Raw genomic sequence first — 24928 nt, forward strand, 5'->3', positions numbered from 1 at the left:
GACGAGTCAACATTTCAAATAGTTTTGGGGAAAAAACAGCTCTGGTGTTCTCCGGGCCAAAGTGGAAAAGGACCATCCAAGCTGTTATCAGCGTCAGGTTCAAAAGCCAGCATCTGTCATGGTATGGGGGGGGGGGGGTGTCAGGGCCCCTGGCATGGGTAACTTGCACATCTGTGAGGGCACCATTAATGCAGAAAGATATTTATACATTTTGGAGCAACATACCTAACATCCAGACATCATCTTTTCCCGGGACAGCCCTGCATTTTCCAGCAGGACAACACCAAACCACATTTTGCCCAGATTACAAGCCCATGGTTGCGTAAGCAGAGAGTGTGGGTGCAAGCATGGCCTGCCTGCAGTCCTGACCTGTCTCCGATTGAGAATGTGTGGTGCATTATAAAGCGCAAAATAAGGCAACAGAGGCCCCGTACAGTTGCGTAGCTGAAGACATGCATAATGGATGAATGGGGGTACAGTCAGTTTGTTAAACTTAACCAACTTGTGTCTTCAGTGCCCAAACATTTAAGAAATGTTATTAAAAGAAAAGGTGATTTTTTATTTTTGGAGTGTGTTGCAGTCATCTGATTTGAGATGAGTATGTATTTTAAAAAAATACATTAAATTCACAAATAATCTGTTAAGAATGTGTTTTCAATATAGTACAGGTGGAATTGAATTTTCAAATTACTCTTTTTTTAAATTATATACCTCAATAAACATTTGGAACTTTAATATGACCAGGAAGTGTGTATTACAAGGACAGACAGATAGATAGATAGGTAAATGGGTAGTAGACATGTGCATGGCGAAAAAATTCGGTTAGGTTCGGAATTTTTCGAAGTTCGGTTCGGATCGATTCCAATTCGGAAAATTTGGAATCGATTTGTTTCAAATTCGTTTCGGATTCATTCGGATTCGAAGAAATTCGGCTGGATTCGGTTCGATTCGGAAATTCGGAATTTCGGTAAGTGTTAGGTGGGATTAGACTAGTATTATGTACTGTATATTAGGTGTAACCCATAGCAGAGTGATATAACCTAATATACTGTACAATACTAGTGTAATCCCTGGCCATCCGAATTTACCGAATAAATCCGAAGTAATTCAGATTTATTTGCAAAATTCGGCAGTATTTTAATTCGGAAATTCGGTTCGATCCGAATCGCCGAATTTTCCGAATTTCCGAATCGAACCAAACCGAATTGCACATATCTAATGGGTAGATAGATTATAGATAGATAGATAGATAGATAATTAAATATGTTAAATAATTATTTAATTATTGTATTAAAATAACTGCTTTTCTTTCTTATACATCATAGGCAATTTTGAGTAACTCAACTTATAAAAACACTAAAAGTATAATGTATTTTATACTATAATTGGTAAAAGTTACTTGTATTTAAAGTTAACTTTAATAATAAAAAGTGTGCAAGCCTTCACTTACCAATATCACTGCTAAAGCTGACTTGTCCTTCAGATCTGTAAGTTTAAAAAACAGATTTTTTTAAAATAGGTCTTTAGTTCCATGTTGTGTCAATATATAGTATTTGTTAAGAAAAGCAAACACTGTCCTAATGGAACTTTATTGATTACTTGTATCCAATAAGTTAATTAAGATATGTAGGAGTGAAGCAAGCAGATAGGACTGCAATGGAAAAAACATTGTTAGTTTATACCTGTTTTCAGGAGGGCATGAAACAGACAACAGGGTTAAACCTTTAAAGGAACTGCCACTTTTATTTAAAAAGAAAGACAACACTATACTTATTTTGTCATTGGAAACCATTACTGTCACCTTCAATACATTATTCAAGTGTAGGGTTAGCAGGTACAATCTGCAGGGAAAGACAGTTTTCAGTATGCTGTATTATTATCTGCAGTGATATTTGCTTCCTCCTTCTTTGACGGCTAAGTAAAATTATTCAGCTATTTTTTTAATTGTATTTATCTTTCCTTCACATCATGTTACACAGTGCTTTATGATAGCACAATAAATGGAAACTGAAATATTCATGTAAAAGTAGTGATTACTTGAAATAAAATTATGAAAAAAGGAACATTGAAATAAAAAATAAACTTTAATGATTCAGACAGAACATGCCATTTTAAACAGCTATCCAATAGCGCAGCAATAAAAATAAAAACAACTTTTACTGCATAATAAAATGTATTTTTTTTTTTAATCTAGAAAATCTAGAATCATGTTTTAATGCAAAACGTTTATTACATTATAGGGACAGTCAACATTAGAATGTTTGTTGTTTAAAAAGATAGATAATCCCTTTATTACCCATTCCCCAGTTTTGCATAACCAACACAGTTATATAAATACACTTTTTACCTCTGTGATTACCTTGTATCTAAGCTTCTGCAAACTGCCCCCTTATTTCAGTTCTTTTCACAGACTTGCATTTTAGCCAACCAGTGCTGCCTTCAAGGTAACTTCATGTGCGTGAGCTCAATGTTATCTATATGACACACATGAACTAACGCCCTCTAGTGGTTAAAAACTGTCAAAATGCATTCAGATTAGAGGCGGCCTTCAAGGTCTACGAAATTAACATATCAGCCTACCTAGGTTTAGCGTTCAACTAAGAATACTAAGGAAACAAAGCAAAATTGGTGATAAAAGTACATTGGAACGTTGTTTAAAGTTACATGCCCTATCTGGATCATGAAAGTTTATTTTGGACTTGACTGTCCCTTTAAATATATTTATAGTCACTTCCATGCTCAATTATTGTTGTTGGTGATGTGTTTTGAAAAGCAACAGTTGATAGGTTTGCGACCTCAATAGAAACGATTCCTATGTGTGTATTGATTGTATGTGGTTTATGTCAAATACTTTCATTATTATATTAAGAAATTGAAATTACACTTTTATGAATGCATCTGACATCTGATGATACAGATCATCACAGTAACATAAAAACATTTGAAGTCATTGCTCTAAAGTAATATTTGTAATGTCACAAAATAAATATAATTGTAAGAAAGAAAGAAAGAAAGAGAATACTCTATTACAAGCTTACTTGCTGCTATGCTTAGTACAAAACATTTTAATTCATTGAAGATTATTTTGTGTTTACAATGTATAAGCTAACAATCCATGCACAGAAGAGAAGATGATAAATGCCAGGAAAAAAGTCAATCTTTCCACGGTGAAAATCCTAAATACGTCAAGATTATTGATTCAAACCCTTGAGATTATTTCCTCAGGTCATTTCTGAACCTTTAGAACTCCCTGGGATTTTGTTTTTTTTTATGAAAGATCATACGATTATTCTCTTGATATCTTGTTTGCTCTCCTCTGTGCATTAATTTGGGATCATTCAGAAGTTTTATGCAAAACATAAAAACATTTGCAAATGCAAAGATATTTAACTAAATAGAACCTTTGATTATAAAACAGAATGATCTGTAAGACAAAAACTGTTTATTTATTTATTTTAAGCTACAAAGAATCATGGATGAAACTAAATATTTAGACCAAGAGTCAATAATTTTTTGTCACCGCTCCCTTACCTAACCTTAAATTTGACTAGAATTTCAACTTCTTAATATAATAATGAAAGAATTTAACATAAACCACATAAAATCGTTTCTATTGAGCCGTAATTAGGTTTACGCAAGGTCGCATACCAATTAATATGCAGTCAGAAGCAATTTAGTTTATCAACTGCTTTCGATGGTGCGTTATACCTCTATATCAGCAGCTGTAGTCCGGCTGGCGTAAATATTTTCATGTCCCATAGAAAGTATTAGAAGCCGTTATGTGATAGCTTATACCAGGTTTCCAATGAAAGCGCAAACCGTTAATACACTGTTGGATGCTGTCGATACATTAAGAAAAATTTGCTAAATATTTCAATAGAAACCTGGTACTAAAATTGAGCCATAAACTACTTTTAGCTGTCGGACACTTCGGTAGCTTGTTTCCATTTTTCATGGCTCAATGGATGCAAGCCCTTAGTAAGCTAACATATGTCCCAATATTCTAAACTAAGCACAGCTGGTATTATTTTGTAATATTCAAATAATCATATTATATTTACCTAAACTTTTTTTTTTATTCTATTGAGGTTATTGCAAACATATTACATGTAAAATATATTCCTTCATACCCAAAGGTCATGTATAAAAATTTTAGCAACCATGAGTCATCTATTAACAATCAAATAAAAGGATCAAGCACAAATTTAGTATAGTCACAAAATTAAATATAGCAATAGTCACATCCAAACAGCCTATAATATGTTACAATATCACTTCAACATTATTTACTTTACTTATATAGATGTCATAATTTGGGAAAAAGAACCAATAGAAAATACCTCATTTAACTTTTAAAGGGTAAAAGGGGTATATTAATAGCTTCTATGGATAATCACACTTGAGTATAGTTTATGGATTTTCATATGGGGTCTGTGCCCCTAAGCTTAACCAGTAAGCTATATAATGGGGGAAACTGAGCTTATCATAGTACAGAAGACTCATAGCATGTATTCTCTATAGCGCCTGCAATAAAGGAATATCTTACTTTCTAAGGCCTATCAATACATAAAAGTATACAAGAGCTTAGCTACCTCATCAATATAGGATCCATTAGAGAGTACCCTCACCCCCTGAGTTGGGAAGACTGTCCAAAACATAATCTAGCTTTTAGGGCTATCAAATAAGAAGAGGCGCTGGGTCATATCTAAGTAATCAGGCCAAAAAAGAACCACACATACAGTCCTGCCTTACACAACATGGGATTACTAATGCAGCTTAAGAACAATAGGAATGTATAAAACGTTGGGCAGTAATATTATAAACTAACAGAGCCTAAAATAGATAAATAAGACCTCTCTCGCCACCCCGGCTGCAGGCGGCTCGAGAGGAGTCTATCACAACTATATAAGATTGATTATAGGTAGTATATGGCTACCTAGCTAGGACAAGTCTATTATCCCTCCCATCTCAACAAACCTGTACAACCCAGAATCAGCAGACAAATGGTTGATAGCAAGCCCCATGTTATTTACAGCAGGTGCAGCTAATAGAGATATTAAATGCGTGAAAGTATTATATTGTCATCTTGTTAATTAGGAAATTCCTATATAAAGGATTCTTAGCTGGTACACACAATAAACCAACAGTATTTTATAAATACCACACAACATTATCTAACATATAACCACTAATTAACTATTCAGAACAGATGTATAATTATATAGAGTTCCACGGAACATCAGTCCTAATGTATCCAATGGGACTGTTAAAACATACAAGTCTTAGTCCACTCCACAGCTCTGAGGCTTAAATAAATTCACAAACATTCCTTCGGGGAAACTGATCAGGCTAGAACGTTGCAGTTCATAATCTGGAGGCCAAAATTTCCAAGCATGGAGCCTTAACTCTCTCCCTTCCATGTCACTCCATTCAGTCCTAGATATGTGACAGCCTCCCAGGGCGGAACAGATCAGAAAAAGTAAGTGACCGAAGTCATAACAAATATATAAGGGCTCCAGCAGGCCATCCTAGTCAGAGTTATCCGAATCATGGTTATTAAGGGCCTCAGTCGCGCAGATCTGTTGCGCCCAAACAACCTCATACCTCCTATATGGATATGAAAAATCGTGAGGGGGGCACGAAGAGTCTTGGCCATGTGAAAAGTAAGCATCCATATAGTAGATGCTGAGCCTCCTGTCGCACTCACAGAAATTATCCCTTGCTCCACTTCAGGAGCATTACCAAGTTCCATTTGCTTCTTTACGTTCCACTCTCCATCAAAGGAGGAACAGACCATGCTCCCTCTTTCCAGTAGGGACAGTTGTTGAGGGACATTATGTCCCGTTATCAAGAGAATAAGCTCTCTCTCGAAGTCTCGTAGTGCCGCATCCACTTTGCTATAGAGGGCCTCCATAACAGCAGGCTATGCTGCGCCACCTGGGTAAAAAGATGGCCGCTCTCCACTATCCTCAATATTTCGATCCTGATAATTTAATAAACAGCTCTTCTCGTGTAGATAGATTTCTCCTGGATGTTACTAGGATGTACAGTCACAATATAAATATTCTGTGGGTCTTGTATTTTATGTCATTTTAACTATGGAGCTCCTTCAACATACGTCTGCTGTAGTCTGTGGCTAGCTCCGCCCCCCCCTTACCTAAACCTTTTAATGTAAGGCAGATGCCTGTGCCCACTGTTCCTAGAAAAGGGATAGCGTACTTACCAACATATCCAACATTCCATGCATATCAAGGCTGGGAGGAGTTGAGCTTTCCAAGGCAAATTTAGGTTGGTCAATTAACAGGGTCTGAGCTGTCTGGAGCGGAGTCAGGCCCGACATAATATAGCAAATACCAGTTGTAAGAAGTTCCATGCACAGATGTCTCATCGTGTTAGAGCAACCAGTCATACATGTTGTCACATGCTGTCACCCACACAATGTATTAAAAAAAAAATAAAAAAAAAATGTATGCTCTAAAAAAACTAGTGTCTCTTAAGTTGTCAAAATGTCACAGGTGTATTCTGCTAGTGGTAGCCTTGTACACAGTTTTGATGCTTACGGCACAGTAGTGACTATTTTGATGATGTTTTAATTAGTGCACGTGCAGCGCATGAGAAACACTAATGATACTGTTAACAGAATTATGGCCATATTCAAAATATCCTTTGGGGTGTTGGACTGAATTTCTATCAGATCCAAAAAAAGTAAAACTCCAGACTTACAAACATTGACAGTATATTATAACTGAGTGGTAGAGCTTTCCTTTTTGAAAATTTAATTTAATAGTACAATGCCCCTTTAATGATTAGATTAGCTAGTGATAGTAGTGCTGCACTTTTACTGGCATAAAGGATATATTTTACAATCATATAACATAAAACGTGCACACAAAAAAAACATTTGCAGTAAAAATGCTACTTTTAAAAAAGCCATTTTCATTAGTTTTTTGTTTTGTTGGCAATATACCCATATATTTCTTATGAAAATATGCTGTGTGAGTTATGTTTTAAGATGTTAAATCATAATAATTTATCTTGAAGGTCATTCCTATTGAACATTTTATGATGAACAGTCCCCAGGTACCTGAGGTATGATTTTGCTTACTAAAACTCTGGATACCTTCCAACTTCTGGTGAAATTTCATTACAATGCCAAGATTCAAGAGTTCTGTTAGAGATGTGAAAAAAATCATCAACTTTTCCAGTTGTGCCCTTTTCCAACCATTAAGCACATCATCGTATATTAAGGATGCAGCAAAGCAATGATGTTCTTGTTGTCTGTTCTTAGCAGATAGTCCTTTACTGCAAACAACCTGTGTTTCAATGTCTTTCATGTTTAAAACATATGATACTATCTATGTATCTTTTAACCCAATCACAGGGTATGCTTCCATCTCTTTAAATAACAAGTCTCTTTGCCCCGAATAAAAATGACTATGATGATGACGCAAATGAGTAAAGAAATGATGTAAGATTATACACATTCAAATATTCCTTTTTAAATTGTAGCCCTCATCCCCTTTAAGGAAAGACACAGAGAGGTTCAGTCACTCTTATACTGAGTGACTACAAAAATGTAAGAATTAAGCACATAGTCTTTCCTAATAAACAAATATAATGTGTGTCCAATGCATTCACCATATTTTAATTGCAAAGATGACAAATGGTCATGATAGCGTCTTTAATGACACTCTTTCCCTTCATTCAACATGTCTAGAGAGTGTCAAAATCTTTGTTTTCACTAAAGGTCCAATGGTCTAAATCTAAAGCACTCCGCTCTGGCAACATTATGTCTTGTTGGAACTGTGAGGTTGGTCAAACAATTTTATAAAGGCACATTTTAGCTTGAGAGGTGTATATCTTGCTATGCAATGTTCTGGGTTTGAGTGAGAGATACATGTGTTACAATGTAATGATAAAAAAAAACACATAAAGATTTTGGGTGATTTCTCATCATGCCAGAAAGCTTCTGATCATCGTGTCCTATGGGATTCAGGGAAGCACAGAAACATAGATTTTAACTGCATATAATAACCATAGCCCCAACAAGTTTGCCCAATATCTAGTTCATAGGATAGCCTTATGCTTATCCCAGTATTTTTTGAAGTCCCCCACAGTGTTTGTCATTAAAGGGACACTGAACCCAAATTTTTTCTTTTGTAATTCAGAAAGAGCATGCAATTTTAAGCAACTTTCTAATTTACTCCTATTATCATTTTTTCTTCGTTCTCTTGCTATCATTATTTGAAAAAAGAAGGCATCTAAGCTTTTTTTTTGGTTTCAGTACTCTGGACAGCACTTTTTTATTGGTGGATCAATTTATCCACCAATCAGCAAGTACAACCCAGGTTGTTCACCAAAAATGGGCCGGCATCTAAACTTACATTCTTGCATTTCAAATAAAGATACCAAGAGAATGAAAAACAATTGATAATAGGAGTAAATTCGAAATTTGCTTAAAATTTCATGCTCAATCTGAATCACGAAATAAAATTTTTGGGTACAGTGTCCCTTTAAGATATCTTGTGGAAGTTTATTCCATGAATCAATCACCCTGTTCTTGAATTTTTATTTTATGACAAATGCTCACAGCCTCAGCTTTACTAAGACCCTTAATATACTTGAAATTTACTTTCATATCATACTCAAAAAATGGGTTTCATAGTAAATTAATTTTTGTTGGACTTATAAAGAGCACAATACTTTGGCCTTAGACATCAGATGAAAAAAATAATGTTTTTAGGATTACAAAAATTAAGCTGACTTTCTCAGATATAGATTTTACCTCTTCAATACCCCCCCCCCTCCACTGTACTTTTAAAGTTTTGACTATATTTCTTGTTAAGTATAGGAGCTCGAAAATATATGGTGAATTTAAAATGCGCTATGGTATAATCACATATGCCAGTTTAATATATATGTATTATCAGAGTAACATATTATTATGAAAGGAACTAAAAAGACTTAAAAGTATAGGCTTCTACATGTTTAATAGCAAGCCTCCTTAGCTTAATAGAGAAAGAGGTTGGTATTTAGCTCATTGATAAACTTCAGTAAGCAAACACTTAACACATTTTCTCTTGCTTGATCTGTCACTGTGCTACAAAACATCTTGAGTATTTCCAAGATGTTATAAAATTGCCTTTTTTCCCAACAAACAATCTTAAATTAAGTTACTCCTTGTTTCTAAAGCTAACACAAATGTGATTATAACTAATGCATTAAACACATATAAAAGAAAGTCAATTGCTTTTTATAATATTGCACTTTGAAATTTGTATAGAAACAGAACTCTAGGAAAATATTTACTGACATCCACTATAACCCTATTCCTGTAGTTTTCTACTGCATTGTCAGCCTTTATTGAAGCACCCTAATACTCCCAGGTGTCAATCAACGTCACTTTTAATAGATGCACTCCCAAGGATTATTGTAGTAACCACAATTTTAAAATGTGTATTTAATTTCATGTATATTTTTTTGCAACTCTTAGATCAAGGAGAGAGGTAAGTGGATGAAAAGAGGGCTTAACAAAAGAAAGGAAGCAGCATTAGTAATATAAAAACATGTATGTTAGAGACCTTTAAAAGTAATGGTTTTATAAGAACCCTCTACATATGTATTGTTTAAGGTATTAAGACAAAGTTATATAAAGCAGAACAATTAAATGGTGACCAGTGTTTGTATTTTAAGGGACGGGTGGCAACCCTTCTCTAAGGCCTCATTTTGTGAGCAGCTCAGCAGTGAAACAGTTAATAAAGGACATATACCTTGAGGTCTGCATTGTGTAGTGTTTGCTAACTGCAGGGTGTGGTTCCTATTTCACTGCTGGGTCGCTCACAAAATTTGGACTTAGAAGGAACATTGCTGGTGAACTAAAACGGTGAACTAAAACTCTCTGCTCTGGTGAAATTACCTAAGATTATCTCATTAGTACTGTGTGGCCCCCCAAAATTTTTTGGAAAGGCACATTTTAGCTTGAGAGCTGTTTATCTCGCTCTGCAGAGTTTTGGATATGAAGGAGAGACACATACCATACAATATGATGCTCAAAAAGCTCCTAAATATTTTTTTGTAATTTCCCTCTATGCCTCTGAGTTTTGGATTATCAACGTCATTATTACACCATTTTTTTTATAGCTATTGTTAATGTTTCATACTATTAAACATAAAATTAGACTTTTAAATTAAAGGGACATGAAATCCAACATCTTTCTGTCATGATTTAGCTAGAACATACAATATTAAACAACTTTCCAATTTACTTCTATTTTCACATTTGCTTCATTCTCCTGGTATCATTTGTTGAAGGAGCAGCAATGCACTACTGGTTTCTAACTGAAAACATGGGTGAGCCAATAACAATCTGTATATGTGCAGCCACCAATCAGAAGCTAGAACCTAGGTTCTTTGCTGCTCCTGAGCTTTCCTAGATAAACCTTTCAGCAAAGGATAACAAGAGAAGGAAACAAATTAAATAATAGAATATAATTAAAGAAGTAAATTTGAAAATTGTTTAAAATTGTATGTTCTGTCTAAATCATGAATGTCTAATTATGACTTTAATGTCCCTTTAAAGGGATACTGAACCCAATTTTTTTCTTTCACGATTCAGATGGAGCATGCAATTTTAAGCAACTTTCTAATTTACTCCTATTATCAAATTTTCTTCGTTCTCTTGCTATCTTTATTTGAAAAAGAAGGCATCGAAGCTAAGGAGCCAGCAAATTTTGGGTTCAGGACCATGGACAGCACTTGTTTACTGGGGCTGTCCAATCAGCAAGGACAACCCAGGTTGTTGACCAAAAATAGGCCGGCATCTAAACGTACATTCTTGCTTTTCAAATAAACATACCAAGAGAATGAAGAAAATTTGATAAAAGGAGTAAATTAGAAAGTTGATTAAAATTGCATGCTCTATCTGAATCATTGGGTTCAGTGTCCCTTTAAGCTTGATTTGAATACTGAATGTATGATTAGTTTTCAGAATATTTTTTTGTTAATTTATTATGTTGTTAATTTATAATAATAATAATAATAATAATAATGATAGCCAGTTTCTTAGCTGTTTACCAGCTATATTGGGCTAGATTAGTTGATGCTTGCGGGGACCTAACTGTAAAGTTAAGATAATTTTTGAAATTTATTGAGCATCATTTCCACGGTTTATTTAGTAGGTGTTGCTGCCTTTGTTATCTATAGTTACATGAGGTGCCCAGTGCATAATATCTTGCACATTAAATATTGCTAGCAATATGGAAAACAATAATTACAACAGCAGCAATCTAGAAACACACTTGTTAAAAGTGTTATGTAAATATCTGAATGCCAGTTTTGTTATGGTAAAGTATTCTCACTTGAGTTCAGCAATTTTCAAGTTACTTTGTGGTTAGTTTTTTTCCACTAGATATTAGTTTCACAAACAGGTTTTATTAAATCTATGCCAATACATGGGGATTAAAGCAAACATTATACGTCAATACGTATGGTCTGGTATGATTATTATACGTAAAGAGGTATGGTCTGGTAAAAGTAAACATTATACGTCAATACGTATGGTCTGGTATGATTATTATACATAAAGTGGTATGGTCTGGTAAAAGTAAACATTATACGTCAATACGTATGGTCTGGTATGATTATTATACATAAAGTGGTATGGTCTGGTAAAAGTAAACATTATACATCAATACGTATGGTCTGGTATGATTATTATACGTAAAGAGGTATGGTCTGGTAAAAGTAAACATTATACGTCAATACGTATGGTCTGGTATGATTATTATACGTAAAGAGGTATGGTCTGGTAAAAGTAAACATTATACGTCAATACGTATGGTCTGGTTTGATTATTATACATAAAGTGGTATGGTCTGGTAAAAGTAAACATTATACGTCAATACGTATGGTCTGGTATGATTATTATACATAATGAGGTATGGTCTGGTATGATTATTATACATAACGAGGTATGGTCTGGTATGGACATTATACGTAAGAAGGTATGGTCTGGTTTGGGCATTATACATAAGAAGGTATGGTCTGGTATAGATATTATACCTAAAGAGGTATGGTCTGCTATGGATACAATACACAAAGAGGTATGGAGGATTTTTATTTTGTGAGCGTTTACTTAAACATATAAATGTATTTGTTTATGATCTGTTTTCAGTCTTCCTTTGACCAGCCTTTTTATAGTCATAATGTATAGTAGTCTTTACAACCTAATGTTAAGATTCCCCCCCCCCATCAAAATGTAAGACTGAAATTGTCTCTTTAAAACCTAAGCTTTTCTATGTAGCCTCTTTCCTAAAACTGGAGGTATTAGTGAGATTTAGCTATTATACAATACATAAGGTGCCACTTAAAGGGACATGAAACCCAACATTTTTCTTTCGTGATTCAGATAGAGAATACAATTTTAAACAACATTCCAATTTACTTCTATTATTTAGTTTGCTTCCTTCTCTTGTTATCCTTTGCTGAAAGGTCTATCTAGGCAAACTCATGAGCAGCAGAGAACCTAGGTTCTAGCTGTTGATTGGTGACTGCATATATATATATATATATATATATATATATCGACTCACCCATGAGTTCAGTTAGAAACCATTAGTGCATTGCTGCTTCTTCAACAAATGATAACAATAGAATGAAACAATTTAGATAATAGAAGTAAATTAGAAATTTTTTTAAAATTGTATTTGCTATCTGAATCATGAGAGAAAAAATGTGGGTTTCATGTCCCTTTAAATTCAATCATATTATGCTAAACAGTTCTGTTAGTATACAATATATCATTTTACACAGGCTTTATAGGTTGATTTGTTTTTGTTTTTTTAAAGTGAGCAACATGCGCGTGCACTCATAGGTATCTTTTTTAAACTTACTGTACTGTTTAGAGAGAGTCAAGAAAATGAAGACATCACATCGATCTTAAAGAATCTTGGGGGCAATCTATATTTTGGTCAGTAATTTTGGAGCATTATTTCCTTAGATCATGTAATTAAATCCTTATTTATAATTAATTTTATTTTTAAGAAGATGATATAATTTCAGTTTTTAGGCGCAATAAAATGCTTACAAATATAATAGATCCATAGCTGATAATCAAACATTCCTCACTTTAGTCCTCAAATATCCTGACTTTTGATAACCAGTTTTAGGAAATGAATAATTAAGATATAGCATATGTGCCACATATTTCTAAAATAATTACAATTATTAATTTTACTAGAACAGGACAGATTTTAGAGGGATTTAATGTTTAATGATTTATTTAAAACTATTATTTAACAGAAAATATTTTGCTGCTAGTGAAACGAACAGCTGATATTTTTATTTGGTCTTTTATTTTTCAGTGCACAATAAAAATTCAATTGTATCCAAAATTCTTATTGACAAAACTCACCAGCTGTGATAATTGCAATTGTGGGGAACATAGCAAGTTTAACAACCTTAAAAATAGTTTTCAATGCCATAAAATGCGCATTTTGTTATTTTTCTCTCCAAATGGTAACTTCAGAAGATAGTGGATCAATATAGGAGTAACTAAAAAAAGATTTTGAATGGATTTCAGTAGAAAAATGTATTAATATTTGTGTAAACATATTCACTAGAACACCAAAGCAGTTAAAGGGACAGTCTACACCAGAATTGTTATTGTTTTAAAAGATAGATAATGCCTTTATTACCCATTCCCCAGTTTTGCATAACTAACACTGTTATAATAATATACTTTTAACCTCTGTGATTATCTTGTATCTAAGCCTCTGCAAACTGCCCCTTTTTTCAGTTCTTTTGACAGACTTGCAGTCTAGCCAATCAGTGCCTACTCCCAAATAACTTCTCGTGCATGAGCACATTGTTATCTATATGAAATACGTGAACTAACACCCTCTAGTGGTGAAAAACTGTTAAAATGCAATCTGAAAGAGGTGGGCTTCAAGGTCTAAGAAATTAGCATATGAACCTCCTAGGTTAAGCTTTCAACTAAGAATACCAAGAGAACAAAGCAAAATTGGTGATAAAAGTAAATTGGAAAATTGTTTAAAATTACATGCTCTATCTGAATCATGAAAGTTTATTTTGGCCTAGACTGTTCCTTTAAGCTAGAATGGTAGGTAGGAATCATTTTTTTAAAAGAACCCAATAATAATATAAGGATATTCCAATGAATATTTAGGTCTTAAGTTTTAAGGAAATAGTCATCGTATATTATTGTATCTTTTTAATAATAGTAATAATAAGAATTAAACAAAGGACGCTATGGATCTAGGGATTTTTTAAAAAAAAACAGTTTAGTTGAATGATTGTTTTTATTGACATCTGTTCTACTGTTCACATTTCTATAGGATACTGTTAATATTTGTATATTGAATGTTTATCTTCAAATATCCTTAAAATTAATATTACATTCAAATGTTGATTCTGTAGACCTACACTAAAACCTAAGAGAATCAACATTCAAATGTTAATATTCAAAGATTTGACTGTTAAAGTTTATAGTTAAAGTTGGATTCAGTATTGAAAAAGGAAAAACATTCATTTAAAAAATAAAAATAAAAAAATATCATCCGTATGCAGCATTCATATAGAATGACTAAATGTAGCTAATATTTGTTATTTTTAATCAATACTAAAACAGTCTCTCTTTTAATGTGTTCCTAACTTGCTGACGTGTACACTCTTGCCCCTGGTCTTGGGCAACCAGTCGCACAAGAGTATGGCTTGTCAATCATCTCAGATGCTTCATCCTTGAGGTGACAGAGAGGTTAAAAGGGACAGTTTACCCAAAATATTTCCCCCCTTTAAATTGTTCCCAATGATCCATTTTACCTGCTGGAGTGTATTAAATTGTTAACTATCTCCTTAACCATTATTTCGGCATTTGAAATAGCTGATTTAGCCAGTGGTATCCCAACCTATACTGAAAGTTTCTATACTTATGTCTAGGCTATTGACAATGTAAATACAGCCAGCTGAAGAAATGACACTCCCATTGGGGTGCAGTATAGTTTAGTTAATAAAATGTTAATTTTGTATTGTCCTCTCTAAGTTTTGAGCTTTGATTTACAGATAAATATAACATAAGTAAGCAAGTGTGTGTGCACAAAGTGATAACATAATTAGATCTGATATAACCTGCAAGCTTAACCCATTGTAATAGGTTGTGGCTTAAAAGCACAAAACCAGCTAATTCATTATTATTATTATCATTATTTTTATCATTTATTTGTATAGCGCCACCAAATTCCGTAGCGCTGAAAATACGTCTCATACATTTTATACTCTGCAGCGAGTATAACAAGTAATTGAAAATAAATTAAAGGGACAGTCAACACCAGAATTTTTGTTGTTTCAAAAGATAGATAATCTTTTAATTACCCATTTCCCAGTTTTTCATAATCATCACAGTTATAATTATACACATTTTACCTCTGTAATTACCTTGTATCTTCTGCAGACTGCCCCCTTATTTTAGTTCTTTTGACAGACTTGCATTTTAGCCAATCAGGGCTCACTCCATGGTAAACTCACGTCCATGACCTCAATGTTATCTATATGAAACACATGAACTAATGCCCTCTAGTGGTGAAAAAAACGTCAAAATGCATTTAGATTAGAGGCGGCCTTCAAGGTCTTAGAAATTAGCATATAAACCTCCTAGGTTTATCTTTCAACTAAGAATACCAAGAGAACAAAGAAAAATTGGTGATAAAAGTAAATTTCAAAGTTGTTTAAAATTACATGCCCTATTTGAATCATGAACGTTTTTTTTGGACTTGACTGTCGCTTTAAGGAAAAAACAATTTTACAATATACTGTCCCTTTAAGACCACAGCTACTTAACTAATGTTTAAGGCCCGCTTGTTTGAGCCTATAACACTCAGGCCCCAAAACTCAGTACACAGCTTCATAATTGGGGCCAAAACTATTTTAGCTTTATTTTGTCATTTGAAATAGTCTGGTGAAACCACCATCTATACTGGAAATTTCAATGTTATTGTATTGGTTTTATAATTGCTAACAAGAGACAGCAACAGAAACCAACCTCCAAGTGGCGAGTAGAAGAGAGAGCCCAGACCATATTAAAGTGTGTTCCTGCAGAAAATTTTAATATAATTAACTTTTGTCAGCTGCTTGTCTGAGTAAATTGTGCACAGCATGCTCACAAAAGGGTAATCATTTGAAATTAATATCAACATCAAGTTTTCCATCACTAGATTAAATGCAATGAGAACTGGGCTAGATTTTACAGTTCAGATCTGAATCAACAGGGAGGGAAGGGTGAGAATTATTTAGGATATGTATAGTTGTTTGCTTATTTTTCAAAGGGGGGTAACTAGTAACGACATTCTATTTTCTTTATATAGATGTGTTTTCCATCCTCTATTTCAGTCAAAATACTTACAAAAGAAAGCTCTATAGTATTAAAGGACCAGTCAATACAATAGATTTGCATAATCAATAAATGCATGATAAGAAGACAATGCAATAGCACTTAGTCTGAACTTCAAATGAGTAGTAGATTTTTTTTAAATAAATTGCAAAGTTATGTCTATTTCCACTCCCCTTGTACCATGTGACAGCCATCAGCCAATCACAAATGCATATACGTATAGTCTGTGAATTCTTGCACATGCTCAGTAGGAGTTGGTGACTCAAAAAGTGTAAATATTAAAAGACTGTGGACATTTTGTTTAATAGAAGTAAATTGGAAAGTTGTTTAAAATGACATGCTCTATCTGAATCATGAAGTTTAATTTTGACTTGAGTGTCCCTTTAAGAACATATTCAACATTGCTAGACTTATTAAAGTTACACCAGAAAAGATAACATAGCTAAAGTACTCACTTTTTTTTTTACGCTTGTTTTCTCTTTTATGGTGTTCTTAGTGTTAAAAAGAAAGGCAGTAAACTATGCTAATTTACTGAATTACAACACTTGAATAGTAATATATTTGTTAATAATTCAGGGAAACTTAGTGTAACGGATTGACATTTTCTAATTGGTACATCTTGTATACTTGCTTTTCCTGTGACAATGCACTTCAAAGGAAATTTAAAAGTGATATACATGGATTGTTACACTGGTTAAACCTTTATGCAGACCAAAACACAGTACATGTATTTATGGCTTAAAACCTCATACGTTATCTAGATCAGGGTTCTTCAAACTTTTTTCCCCAAGACCCAGTGTCATGATACCACATACCCTATTTTTATACTTTGCTTGAAAATATTAGTAACTAATATACAACAAGATAGCTGCAATTTTTGCAAAGTGACCAAATGTGTGTGTACTTTACTCCTGATTGTAGTCAAACTTCAAAGTGTTGTAAAACGTGATAACACACACTCTCAAGCCACAGACACACCCCACACACACACTCATGCCACAGACACACCCCACACACACATTCTTATGCCACAGACACACCCCACACACACTCTCATGCCTCAGACACACCCGACACACACACTCTCATGCCTCAGACACACCCCACACACACTCTCATGCCACAGACACACCCCACACACACACACACTCTTATGCTACAGACACACCCCACACATACTTTCATGCCTCAGACACACCCCACACACACTCTCATGCCACAGACACACTCTCATGCCACAGACACACCCCACACACACACTCTCATGCCACAGACACACCCCACACACACACACTCATGCCACAGACAAACCCCCCCACACACACACACATGCCGCGACCCAGTAAACATGGTGTTGCGACCCAGTAATGGGTCCCGACCCGTGGTTTGAAGAACCCTGATCTAGATATTTCAATCTGTCTGATAAAAAGTCTCTAAGGATGTAACTATTTTTTAATATAGCACATTTTAATGTGTAATATAAAATGAAGGTTACATTACAATGTTTAAATAGGTCTTGAAACAATTTGCCTAACGATATATTATTTTTGAAAAACCTATGTAGATTATCTGTATTAAGAACTTTTATTTAAAACTAGAATTTTATTGCATATTCATTTGTGATATTTTAGTAATGCCTGGTACATTTGTACTGCCAAGTTTTTTTTAATTTATACAATTTGGTGTTTATTTAATTGTTTTAAAGACCTCATTCATTATGAGTAATGTTTTAGTCAAGCTACTTTACCAATTGAGATTTTTTTAAAAGATTTGGAAAAGAGGAATCTAGTGTATATGAAAGTATGTATACAGTTTCACAAAAATAATATTGTTTTTCTTTTTTTTTATCACTTTATTTTATAAATAAATAAATGTGTGTGTGCGTGTGTATGTGTTTTACATAGTATTAAATATTACGTCTCTTTGTAAACTGAACTAAAACTTCTTTATAACCTAAATGAATATTTTATAAATGGAATTTTAATAAATTATTTTAATCTATAATATTATCGGACAATGTGTTTTTGAAGTATTCTTTTGCATTAATTTTAAAGGGACAGTCTAGTCAAAATTAAAATGTCATGATTCAAATAGGGCATACAATTTTAAACAACTTTCCAATTTACTTGTATCCTCAAATTTGCTTTGTTCCCTTAGTGTTCTTTGTTGAAAGCTATACCTAGGTAGGCTCAATGCTAATTTCTAAGCCCTTAAAGGCAGCCTCTTATCTCAGTGCATTTTTACAGTTTTCACAGCTTGACAGTGCTAGTTCATGTGTGACATATAGATAACATTGTGCTCACTCCCGTGGACTTATTTATGAGTCAGTACTAATTGGCTAAAATGCAAGTCTGTCAAAAGAACTGAAAAAGGGGGCAGTCTGCAGAGGCTTAGATACAAGGTAATCACAGAGGTTAAAAATTATATTAATATAACCTTATTGGTTATGCAAAACTGGGGAATGGCTAATAAAGGGATTAGCTATGTTTTTAAACAATAGCAATTATGGAGTAGACTGTCCCTTTAATGTAACACTGATTTTTTTAATAAAATTCTTATGATTTATGGAAATGATCATGTAAAAAAAGCTAAAAACTAAAAAGCTTAGGAAGGACCTTATGATAAATATTCTAGTTTAATAATGTCATGGAGACCAAAAAGCCTAGATTCCATTTGCAGATGGACAGATGGCAGAGCTTTTAAAAAAAAAATATATGAATTTTTGCAAAAATATTTAGCCTGGATAGGACAGAGCACGCATTTAGTATAATGACAGCATTCTAAATCTTTTACTAGCATTGAGCTGTCGCATATTTAAGTGTCTGCTTTTCCATGACAACAGATAAGGGATATGTGGTCATGGAAACAGTTGCATGTCTTGGCTTTGCAAGGTAGTAGATGCTATTTGCTAATTCTCAGATTACACAAAAAATGAATGTACATTCAATAAAGAAAATAAGTTATAGAACCTGCACAGCTATTCTTGTTTAAAAATACTGAAGTTGGAAGAAAGAAAATACAGGATTAAACTTCTGTCCCAAGAAGTGTGTTTATTTTTTAGCCTTTGCATCCAATTCATTAAAAAAATATGGGGTTTTTTGGACAGGTTATAGTGTTTTTATTTCCCATAAAGTCAGTTTCTTATTGGTATTCATAGATCACTGTACAATTGAAACTCATTGTAAGAGTTTTTCCTACCATAAATGTCTTGTATAGCTTACCAGTTTCTCAGGAATGTCTGTAGAGAGAAGATAATTTTAGAAGAATTTAATTAAGAGTTCTACTTTTCCCTCTATGGTTACTTTCAATGAGTAATGTGCTCTAAAAATGAGAATGTGTAATTATAAGTGAGGCATACAAAGTCATCTTTTTCGTTATGAAATATTAAATTGTTTGTTTAGAGATATATTACCGGTATGCAACATTATTGTTTGTTTGTTAATTCTTAGTTTTCTAAAATAGTTTTTATAAGTTTGTGTTTACTAAAATGTACTGTAAAGAAAAATAGTGTAGGGTGGGTATTTAAAGGGATACTTTTATGAGTATAAATCGCAACATATTAAAGGTACAGTTTTCTTGGATTTCTTTTATTGATTAGAAAGATAAATAACATATTTACTATTCATTCCGCAGCTTTACATAACCAACATTCTTATATTAATATACTTTATAACATCTAAACCTCTGCCTGTTTCTAAGCCCTTGCAGGTCACCTCTTATCTCAGTGCTTTTTATCAGCTTTTTACAGCCAGACAGTGCCGGGTTATATGTGCCATGTATATAACAATGTGCTTACTCCCATGGAGTTATGCAGGAACCAGCACTAATTGGCTAAAATGCACTGAGATAAGGGGCAGTTGAGTGCATCTAAGAAGAGGCTTAGATACAGGTAACCATAGAGCTAAGAAGTATATTAATATAACAGTGTTGGTTATGCAAATCTGGTGAATGGGTAATAAAGGGATTATCTATTTTTTTAAACAATAATAATTTTCAAGTAGACTGTACCTTCAATGCAACTTATATTGACAATACACTAGAGGATCATATGTTTATTAATACTTGTAGAACTGCAGAGTGAAACATATATTTTTGGGCCTAAAATATATCATATTTTATTAGGATTAAACTACATTTAATGAATAAGTTTGCTTTCATTTCCTCTCTTTAGGACTGTAGAACTAATCTTTTAATTTGACCAATATATTTATTTGATCTGTTTAATCAAATTAGAAAGAGATGTAAATTAGAGGTTTGCTTAATCATCTGTTAACATCTGACAACATGAATTAATGTTAGTGATTATAGGACATGCACCAAATGAATTTTTTTTTTTTTTATGAATGTCTTTATTTAATTAATGTTTAAAAAGACAAACACCTTTGTTTTTGTTTAAAAATTGTGCATTTTCCCACACTCCTTGGTTTCCAAAAAGCTGCAAATTGCCTTAATCATCTATCTGAGTTGTAGAATTTGCAGGCTACGTGATTTTGTTTTTGTTGTCTCTAGGGCAGTGATATCTAACATTGGCACCTCAGATGTTTCAGAACTACATTTCCCATGATGCTTAGGCACTCTGCAGGCTAGTTGAGCATCATATAAAAATGTAGTTCTGAAACATCTGGGGCGCCAAGGTCAGCCATCACTACTCTAGGGATTGTAGGACAAAACTTATTTATACTGAAAATCAGTAGGTGTTTAAAGTTCTTTTAGGTATTATATTTCTTGTTGGAGATATGTGTTAAATATTTGTTGTTAAAATAATTTCTCATTTTTAAAGTCTTTTAAAGTCATAGATAAAATCAACAAAGTTTTTGCTAATTTATTACCAGTTGTCTCTTTTTTTCACTTGTGTCCCTGCCACCGGCCCCCATGTATAAACAATAAAAATGTAGTTATGCCTCCTGTATTTTCACCCATGAAGCCTTTAACCTCTGTATCACCAACCTCTCTAAATGTATCCACCTCTACTCCTCTGACTGAATCCGCAACTTCCCCTTCAGCTATCCCCAGTTCCAGTATCCTTCCCTCTGCTCCCCGAGATGTGGTCCCTGTCTTGGTTTCCAGTCGATTTGTACGTCTCAGCTGGCGTCCACCTGTAGAGACAAGAGGAAATATACAGGCATACACCGTCTACTTCTCAAAGGAGGGAGCACACAGGTATGTTTTTAAAAATAACATTTTAAACAGATATATATTTACTTTGTAAAATGATTGTAAAATATGTAACTTACAGAGAAGTCAAGGGGGAACAATGTTGGAGTATTTCTGCTACATTTTTTTGTTTTGAAAATGTTTGGTCAAGTACGTACTACTGATGTAATGCGGTGGGGATAACATATCAGATCTCATACACAACAGTCATTGTTTTCATTTTAGAATGATAAATAAAATGTCAAGTAATAATTTAAAACCTTATACAGCTATATATTAAAATACTACAGCTGATTCTTCTAATAAATAGCTGCTTTAAAACATTCATTGTATCACTTGGTAGCAATAATATGTATTACTCTTGAAGATGTCTTACTTCTTTGTATTTTGTCCTAGTTTGTTTGTGATCTCATTAACTTAAAGGGACACTGAACCCAATTTTTTTATTTCGTGATTCAGATAGAGCATGCAATTTTAAGCAACGTTCTAATTTACTCCTATTATCAAATTTTCTTCATTCTCTTGGTATCTTTATTTGAAATGCAAGAATGTAAGTTTAGATGCCAGCCCATTTTTGGTGAATAACCTGGGTTATTCTTGCTGATTGGTGTAAACCATCAATAAAAAGTGCTGTCCAGAATACTGAACCAAAAAAGAAGCTTAGATGCCTTCTTTTTCAAATAAAGATAGCAAGTGAACAAAGAAAATTTGATAATAGGAGTAAATTAGAAAGTTGCTAAAAATTGCATGCTCTATCTGAATCACGAAAGAAAAAATTTGGGTTCAGTGTCCCTTTAAAGGGAAAGTCAAAATTAAACTTGCCTGATTTAACACTTATATTTTCAAATGTGATATATTCTCTTAATATCCCTTGTTTAAAAATAATATGCACATATGCTAAACTAGATGGAGTTGGTTACTGATTGATGCCTGCACACATTTGTCTCTTGTGATTGGCTAACTAGATGTGTTAAGCTAGCTTCCAGTAGTGAAATATTGTTCATTCAGCAAAGGATAACAAGATAATTAGGCAAATTTGTTAATGGAAGGAAATTGGAAAGTTGTTTAAAATTGTATGTTCTATCCAAATCATGAATGAAAATGTTGGGGTTTCCTGTCCCTTTAAAGGATACATTCTAAAAAAAAACCTAGATTCTATGCTAGTTGGAAAGATTCCCAATAAATATATTGAAAACAATTCTGTAGTACTTCAGTGGAGAATGTTGCAGAACTTCATACCACTTAACAATGATTTGGAATATAGATTTTAAAAAGCATTGCTTATGGTGTATTTTTTGAGAATAACTAATTTCAGAATATTTTCTTTTTACAAATTGTTTTCTTTTCTATTTGTTTTGTATTTACTGTAAACTGCTTTTGTTTATGTCAATATCTAATCCAGATAACATCTAATTAGGAAAGAGTTGGTATAATCATTGGATTCATAGCTAATTAGTTTTTATTGGCTTACTTAATATATGAAAATGTCTTTGTATTAGCAATACCCGTATTTGTATTGAGTTTACTACTGTACAAAAAAAAAGCTATTTAAATATGCGTATCATGTAATTTGTAAAATAACATTAACAACACTAGTCACGTGGAAAAAACAAGTGTTAAAATTAAAACTACATAAGATCTGAAAGTGGCAAACATTTATTTTTGTACTCAACACAAATAAGTGAATTTTTCTCTAGAAGGGTAATTACATTTTTTCCAGGAATCCAATTACATTAATGTTTTACTTACTTGATACACAGGCTTTCCTATTAATAGTGCTGTATACCTAACTGCAAGATCAACTGACAAGTTTAAGTTTTATTGTGAAATACTGTAGTAATGCACATTTTAATAAATAAAATAGTATATATAGTTATTTAATAGCATTCATTAAAGCTCATCTATTGAATGTAGTATAAATATTTCTTTATTTTTCTAATTCTTATAAAATACCAAATTAAAATGAATAATTAATTATTAATTAAGACAAATTAAAATGTAATCCATTTATTTTTATTCACAGTGTTAAAGGGACATTTTATATCAGCAATTATGTTCTAAATCAGTATAGATCTGCCTGCAAAAAAAATGTTTTAAAGCATCTAACAATTATGTTTAGTTTACATAATTTATAAGATTTTACAAATCAAGCACAGTTCAGGAAAATAGATCTTGGGCTTTGTGTGCCAGATATCCTTTGCTATCAACACATTTAAAATTGCTAGTGCTGTGATCTAGGCAATCACTGTGTAGAATGTTGCAGGTTTAGTTACATTTTACCAACAATGGAGTCCTCTTTGTAATGAGTGGTACAAATATAATTTACAGAGGTTTTTTTGCATATATTATTATTATTCACAGTAGCATGAGCAACATTTTATCATTTTTTATAGGTTGCAATATTTGATATTTTTATTTTACTTAATTCTAGGCTATAAGAATAGATTGTTCCATAGATTGGTTATACGTAAAGGTACAACTAATAATACTCGGTTTGGTAAAAAAACAAAAAAAACAACCATAGAAAGACCAAGAATTGCAATTTTTGGTAATATATGTAAATTTATGTATACTAATTTGAATTTATATATATAAAAGAAATTGGTCAAAAAGAATATAAAAAAACAAGTCATTTAGCGTTTGCATTCCCCCCCCCCCATTTTGTTTTCAGATCGTAGGCTGGCATTGCATCATATCTGGTACAGTAAATCCATTACTATAATCAGTTAATGGGATTTTACTTGACACCATCAGTTGAACAAGCCAAAAATATTAATTATGCATTGTGCATACAAAGAAAATATGGTAATACTAAAAGTATTATTGGTAGCGTGTATAATATTGGTGGCACAGCTAAAGCTGGTGTCAGGTTGAAAAATTGCAGGTCAACCTTTTTATGTCTGACACTAAATTAATTGAGGAAATATGCTCAGCTTCTGAACAGCAACTATTATTTTTCCTTGTTCATTTATGTATGAAAAGTCCATAGTACTATTTAGTTGCTGGGCTAGATTTGTTGAATCATTCAAGCATTACAGTAAAATTAAAATGCATATACAGAAAATGTGACCTGTTCGAAATGCATCTTAAAAAAACAATCAATACGTGGGATATGGGTTTATCAATATATTAAGAAATAAAAACAAAGAAATCACTAATCTGAGTTTTTTAAACATAAAAATAGTAAATGAAAGTAAAAATATACGGCAAACATAAAATTATGGCACTAAAAATTCAATTTATTTATATGGCAATCGTCAATCAAAATATTATTAATTAAAGGGACATTCCAGTCAAAATTGGAACTAACATGGATGAATTTCAGTTTTGAATAGAAGCACATGTACAGTATTAGCAAAAGTGCTTCTAATA

The 24928-nt window shown here is 32.9% G+C and overlaps 1 protein-coding gene across 1 annotated transcript in view; it reads left to right on the forward strand.

Annotated features, from left to right (window-relative positions):
- DCC (DCC netrin 1 receptor) overlaps positions 1-24928 on the forward strand; it is a 980012-nt gene that overhangs the window by 678175 nt on the left and 276909 nt on the right. The window contains exon 8 of the mRNA XM_053701117.1: positions 21406-21562. Coding sequence (XP_053557092.1) covers positions 21406-21562 — 157 coding nt within the window. The remainder of the gene's footprint in view (positions 1-21405; positions 21563-24928) is intronic.

This window comes from Bombina bombina, chromosome 2 (genome assembly GCF_027579735.1).
Source record: "Bombina bombina isolate aBomBom1 chromosome 2, aBomBom1.pri, whole genome shotgun sequence".
In the NCBI taxonomy this organism is placed as follows: Eukaryota; Metazoa; Chordata; class Amphibia; order Anura; family Bombinatoridae; genus Bombina; species Bombina bombina.